Here is a 6969-nt window from a genome sequence, read left to right as displayed (position 1 = left end):
ACACGAATGCTCTTACACACATGGGTCTTGGCGTGTCAGGAGCAAGCCATCAGTGTCTCTGGCCCTTACGCCTCCCTTCCCAGCTCCATCTGCCTCAGGTTGCTAAAAACGTCCAGAACTCTGGCTGAAAGTTATTTCCAAAGAGAAGCAGGCCAGGGGTGGGGGATATCTACCTAAAAAGTGAGGTTGATGAAAGCAGAACTAAGTGCAAGGAGACTGACTCATACTTATTTACATTTTTGATGGAAAGCGCTGCGAGTCATGCACGGTTTGAATCCTCACGCCTCGTGTGCACCATCTTCTGTGCCAGAGTAATCCTCCTGTTAGGAAAAAAAAAGTATTCCGTACTGTGCTGCAAGCCAGAGCAAGACATTTGTCTCCTCCAGTCCCTTTCAGAGCTTGCTCTGCTGTCCTTCCCGTGGCAGCAGTTAGAGCTAGCTGCTCTGTCACTGTATTCTCTGAAGCAGTCAATGCAATGGCCTCTCAGAACTGGTCGACATTGTTCCAAAGACTTGATTTGCTTCATTTTGGCATTTCCACAGTCATCCTTTACATAGAATTCATCAATTTAAAATGAGTATTTTGTATTTTGCTGGTCACTTCCATATTGCTTCATTCAAAATCCAGAAAACAGTTCAAATAAAATCAGAGCAAAGTGCAAACTAACTTTCCAGTGAACTGCTATGTGAGTTTTCTCCAGTCCAGTGTCTGTCTTCCAGTTTAAAGGACCCTTCCCACCACCGCCCCACAGAACACCAGCAGACTTCATGACCCAGATCAAACTGTCCAGTTCTCTGTCTTGTCCTCAGTGTTGCCTGACAGCATCCCCAACTCCCTTCATGATCATGGAGAAGAAAAAGAGGGAAGGAATTGTTTAGGTTTTAGTATGTATTTATACTCAGCAGGTATAAAACAGGAAAGCAAAGTGTTCTGCATACAAATCTTGGTTTCTTGGCCTTTTAGCTTCAAAAAGGACATGTTGAAGGAGTGGTTTTGTTACTCCCTTCCGAAAGGGTTTTGTGTTTGTCATGTTGGCACATGTACAAAAATGGTCGTGTCACGTCCCAGTTCTAAGTGGGAGTCTCTGTGGTTAGAAATTGGCACAAAATCATGGTGTGGCTCAGAAAAAGGGTTTAGCCATGTATTAGAGTCCCATCATCATTTCTTGGAAAGCCACGGTGAAGGTCTGAATGGTTATGAAAAGCCAGGTTAGCCTTTTTCAGTTGCTGGGCTAGAAAGTGTTAGCGAAAGAAATTGGATTCTCAATCTCAATTACTGTGCTATCACACCTGATATAAAAATTGTCCATTTTCCCCCCTGATGGAAACTGCATCGAGATTTCCAGGAATGCTGTACAGACTCTCACTAGATCCTGCTGGAACAAACAGCCTCTCTGTGGCTTTCCCTGCAGCGTGTGGGTTGAATCACTGAGAACTAGCTTGACAGCAGGCGACACTGCCACTGGCCTTTACTGGTACTGTCTGGCTTCTCCGACCATCCGAGCCTCCAGATCTGCAGAAAGTGAGAAATGCCAGGTTGTACGTGCCTTCTTTCAGTCTCTTTCCTTCCTTCTTTCCAGGTTCCCAACCCAATCTGCAAACAACTGCGAGACATCCTTTCACTTAGAAATATCAAAAATGAGTGAACTGGCAAGAAAAGGAAGCTCATGGGAGAAAGAAAGGGAGAGAAGGAGGGAGAAAGGGGAGAGAGAGAAAGAGTGAGGCAGCTAGAAGGGGTTGCCTTTCCACTTGTGTAAGACGGCGGTCACTACACCACTGTGTTCCGGTGTCTGTAGGGTGGCGGGGGCAGCACAGTGCCAGGCTTCAGGGAGAACTCGGAGAGGTATTCAGGATTCTCTGCCACAATGGGCCGGATCCGGCCGTTCTGTTTGTAAAAGTACTTTGTGCTGTACTCTTGCAGGTAGTCCGGGTGCTGGAGGGTGCTTCGTGGCGGCAGGCTGTGGTTCCAGTAGTCTGGGTTGTCAAAGGCCTTCTTGGCTTTCTCTGGCAAATTGTTCTTCAGGTACTCAGCTTTTTCCAAGGTGTTGGCAAACGTGTTGAGGTACAATGGCTCGTTCACGTACTCATCCTCTGCCTTGGGCTGCCCGTTCAGAGCATTGTGATATTCCGGGTTGTCCACAGCTTGGAGATCTCCGTTCTTTCGCCGGGAAACAAATGGGTTCTCTTCCACCGGGTTTAGGTATTCTACGGAAAGATAAAAAGTAAATCAGCAACAAGAGGGAGTAACCCATCCACATAGCAAGTATCATGTGTATGTTACTATCAGGTGGTGCTTGGACTTGTGCATCCTCCACCCAGCCATTCCTAGAACTCCATGTGCTGACTACGTTGAACACACACTTGCTAAAAGTGAAGAATCTGCAACCTAAACAGACCATATGGGCTAAACTGAAAGCTCTCACTGATGAAGTGACTTATTACACATACCGGCAAATCAAGCTACACATCTCACTGAGCCATAGCCCACGTGTCTTGCTTGATCCTGGACTTCCCCTCGGTATATGATCTACAGAGCCAAACATGATGAGCAGCTTCTGCCTCTGCTGCTGACCCTCTCTGCAACCTTGGGCATTATCAGTCAAACCCTCTGCTCTGCAGTCTTCCCATCCAGAAAGCTCTCTAGAAATCTTAGTTAAGCCTCTCTGCACAAAAGCCATCCCCAAGGGCTAACTTCTAAGCCAGTTTCATTTCTAACAGAACAATTTACCTTATTAAAAACCTCCCATCCCTGAAGAACAAAGGGCCTCAAAGCATTATGACAAAAATGATTCAAATGAGCCCTGGAAAGGGTACAAGAGACCCTTACATCAGCTTCAAACCAGGAGCTGGAGCAGGCTGCAGTTACTTCAAATCCGTTTCTGTGAATTAACACCACAAAAAAGAAGTGTAGCTGAACTGCAGCAGGTTTTATTGCATATAGAGCGTGCACAGAAAGCTGGACAGGAGGTGGGAAGGGAAGAGAAACATGAAGAGACTGGCTGTGCTAGGTTAAAAATGCACATTTAGTAAGGTCTCTGCGATGGTCCCCCACGGAAAGCAGAGCCATGGAGCAATGGATTTGTTGTGCGTCATGTCCTGCCTTGCACTGTGTGTAATGAGGTCTGGCTGCAGAACAGAAAGCCAACCAGGTGGGGAGGAGGGAAGTCACTGACAAAGTAAGTGGGCTGCAAAGGGACTGGCCTGGAGGTGAGATGGGGACAAGAGTGGTGGGGTGCAGGAAGATACGAAAAGCATGCAGTTGACTGAAGGCTGGAACTCATCAGATCAAACCCACTTCCAGTATTAACTCTGCCTTTCATCTCACAGCCCAGAGGTTCCTCACAAAACAGGGTCCCCAAGCCACTGCCACTAGTGAGGAATGATCTCTCAGCCTGCCTGTGGCGCACAGGGATGCCAACAGAAGGGCTCCATTTCCAGTGGCATGGGTCTGGTCATGGGCTCTGGAGACACCTCCACACAGAGGAAAGAGGACCCTGCCTGTTGTAAGAAGGTGGCTATGGTCCTCACTTCAGCTCTGCTTGTACGCAGGCTGGGGCCAGTACTACTGAATGCAAAAGTTCAAGACTTGGTGAGTATCTCTGAACACAGCTAAAACTTGGTGGACAGGCACACACACTTGTACCAGGAGGGCAGATACAGTGATGACAGCCAAGCAGTGCTTTGATTTGAATCCCCCAGCTGACAGACAGCACACAGCATGGCCACACCATGACATGCCTGGGTCTGTGCCCAGTGAGACAGGGAGGAGGTGCTTTCTCCTTTTTCACTACCACATCTCAAGAGCTGACGTAGCACCTCTGAAGTGTTAAGCTCCTGCAGAAATCTCAGGATCTCCAGGGTGAACCTGTTTGTGAACACGTATGGGTTCACATCACATCATCAAATCTCTTATTGCAAGGGTGACTGCTGAAGTGTAGGACCATGAATGCACTTCTACTATTGCTACTGCTGTGAGTCGAGCCCCAGGGCTCCCTCTGTTTCCCTTGTGCAACACAAGCAGTAAGTGGCTCCCAAATTCTTAGCAAACACAGTAGTTACTTGGCATTTACATCTGCATTAATTAATTTCTTTAAAGCTAATGCAAAGGTTTGGAAGCAAATTACTAGTGACACATCCCTTTACATCTAAATGACTGCTGTCACTGTTGAAAAAGGAAGAAACAGATGATGGCGAACTGAGGAAGTGTAGCACTGAGCTGGCACAGGTCTAAACAAACTTCACCTTACATGGATGGTCTCTCTGAAGCACATCTTGCTCTTTCAAACCTAAACTTCTCCAGGGTATAAAATGCCAACTGTATCACTGCTGTGGTGGTACGTTCAACATGACATTTACCAAGCACAATGCCATGAAGATAAAGACGATCAATAAACAAAGCGAAGTGGTGACTACAGCTGGCTAAAAATAGATCCTTTTCTTGGAAATAACTGAACTTTTGGGCTTGGGTAAAAAGGGGTTGTTTGGTGATTTGTTTTTTTTTCATTTCTCTCTCTTGTTATTTCCAAGAATGAAAACTAAAAGGGGGAATTACAAAACTTGGCACATTTGAGCTTTTCAAAGTTGAAAATCAAGCAAAGAAAAACAAGTCCCCATGCAAAGATGTATTAACCTAGTCAGAATGTTTCAAGCTTGCTGGTTAATAAAGCCATTTTTGGTGAAAATCTGCTGATGCAGAAAAAGAGAGAATGCAGTCGGTTTAGAGCAGGAGCATTTTTTTACCTGTTTTAGGCTTGTCTCGCATCGGCGTCATGTACCCATCCTCATCCAGCTCTCCCCGGACAACCCGCTCAGGTATGAAGACTGTGGGATCAGCGCTGTACCTCTGGGTGCTGCTGTCCTCTTTCGCCAGGGTTGCCACTTGCTTTCGTAGTGTGCCGTTACAGCAAGTATCTTCAAAGATCTCCGCTGTAGCCCCTTGAGCAACTGGGGCTTCTGGTATTATGCAGCCAGGAGCTCTGTAGGGCATCGGCACTTCTCCAGCATAGCCACCATCGCGATACACAAACTGGTTCTGTTGGAAAAGAAAAGGCAGCATGAGAAAGGAGGCTCTGAAGGAAGAGAAGACTCAACAGCAAGTCATCTCTGTGGCTCCTGTGTCTTTCCTGCCACACTTGCTCAATGATATATTTCATCAGGCAGGTGAAGCCTTGCCCATCCTGCAGCCTACTGCTTGTCCAGTGCTGCAAGATCAGCAGCGGCACAAGCACTGTTGTACACCGGCAAAGCATCTGACTGCCCAGTGGTGCTGATCTGGCTTCCCCTCCCAGGGAGGCACCATCAGTGCAGAGGGGGGAGAAGGGAAGCAAGCTGACTGCTCAGGGCTGGAAATGGGGCTGGAAAACTTGTCTCTTCCCTAGACATGTGGAGGTTGGATATACACAGCTGAAAGAGACAAACACAGTATCTCCTCTTCTACCACTCTGTCAATCTCCCCTGGTTTCTCAACAAACCCTTTAAACCTCATGTTAGGGAAACCTTCTTCTTCAAAGGGGACTGGGGATAGAGGTTCATCATCTCTGAACTCTGTTTATTTCAGGGGGGCCTACTTTCAGGGTATCCTGCAGCAATGATGACACTGTCACCCAAACACTACATCATTCCATCAAGTAGTGTTTGAGCTGCTGAACTGCATTTGTACTGACACCACAACTCAGTGGTTTGACTCTATCTACCATTTTGCTTGTCAGCAAGGGCATGCAAGGGATTTTCAACATCATGACCTATAAATAGGAAGGAAAAATGTACAAATTCATCCAAGCCTGTTACCTAAAAGCTTCTGCAAGAAAAGTCGGCAGCTGGCAGAGTTCTGGGTGTGGGTCCACAGAGCTTGCACATGAATCCAGGCTGACAGTAGAGATCTTGACTATCTGACTGCTTACATACACACTTCATTCACTATTGGCTCTTGAGCCATTTATGTAGGAAAAAGGGATTTGAAACACAAAATACATAGTGAAGGAAGAAGGAAAACCTAAAGGATGAAGGCTGAATGTGAAATACTTACTCCTGACATAGGGGTGTAGGCAGGAGGAGGGCTGTGTCCAATTTCACTCTAATAGGAAAGAAAAATGGAATGATGGATACGTAATAAGAGGTCACATGAATGAAACAAGTCACATGAGCTGTATGAGCTAACGGGGGAAACATGCACATCAGTTAGACTTCCTAACTGAACCCAAAAGTCAAAGAATTCTATCAGGGCAAATGTCTCACCAACATCAACAAGCTGTGCGCTCCATCAGCCTTAGGGAGGGCTACTGAGTGCCTCTTACTGGCAAGGGCAAACTACCATGTTACACCTGCTGAGAGCTGTATATCTTGCAACTGTTGCGTGTCCAAATACAGATTGTACAGAAAGAATGACAGACAGTGCACTCAACTTCAGAGGAAATACAAGGCAGAACTGCAGATAACATCTAGCTCCGAGCCAAGGCTTCCTTTTCCTGGGACAAAGCAGGAAGGAATAACCAGGAGGGCAGGAGGGTGCAGGACTGTCATCAGACTGTCACAGCTCACATATCACAGGAAGAACAGCCCCTAAGCTTTGGTAAACCCAGATAACACAGCAGCTCCTGGATCACAAGACTGCAACGTGCCATGGTCCTGCTCTCAGCAGGTACCAGCCTTCTAATGTCACCTCTGTATCACAGGCTAAGTGTGGAATATCCATGCAGAGATCTTCATTTTGATACTAGTTTCTGGAACCATCTTACACAGCCCTGGGGACCCTGAACTGATGTACCATCACCAGCACTGTAGCTGCATTTATACCTATTACTGCTACCCAAAACCAGCCTGGTTTTCATTGAGGAAATTAACACAAACCAAAGAACCCTTTATTTTTCTCGTGTTTTTCTACTGCCAAAATGTTATTGTTGAGTCTACAAGATCAGTTCCTTGTAATTACTGTATTTCTCCTTTTATTTCAAAAACTTTGCTGTATTTCTAT

The 6969-nt window shown here is 46.4% G+C and overlaps 1 protein-coding gene across 7 annotated transcripts in view; it reads right to left on the bottom strand.

The window, feature by feature from the left end:
- Positions 1 to 565: 565 nt before the first annotated feature.
- The window catches only part of ERBB4 (erb-b2 receptor tyrosine kinase 4), a 604652-nt gene continuing 598248 nt past the window's right edge, over positions 566 to 6969 (bottom strand). For 4 of the 7 annotated variants that reach the window (XM_062602108.1, XM_062602146.1, XM_062602130.1 and 1 more), the window contains 3 exons: positions 6025 to 6072; positions 4740 to 5031; positions 566 to 2204 (listed from right to left, as the gene is read on the bottom strand). In XM_062602108.1, the coding sequence (XP_062458092.1) occupies positions 1768 to 2204; positions 4740 to 5031; positions 6025 to 6072 (777 nt within the window). In that variant the 3' untranslated portion in view covers positions 566 to 1767. The remainder of the gene's footprint in view (positions 2205 to 4739; positions 5032 to 6024; positions 6073 to 6969) is intronic. The other 3 variants (XM_062602123.1, XM_062602154.1, XM_062602139.1) reach the window with 1 other exon arrangement.

Source organism: Pezoporus occidentalis, unplaced genomic scaffold (assembly GCF_034315485.1).
Source record: "Pezoporus occidentalis ecotype Australia unplaced genomic scaffold, CSIRO_AGI_Poc_V1 ctg118, whole genome shotgun sequence".
Taxonomy (NCBI): Eukaryota; Metazoa; Chordata; class Aves; order Psittaciformes; family Psittacidae; genus Pezoporus; species Pezoporus occidentalis.
The sequence above is the reverse complement of the archived record's forward strand: the minus strand, read 5'-3'. Positions and strand labels throughout refer to the sequence as shown.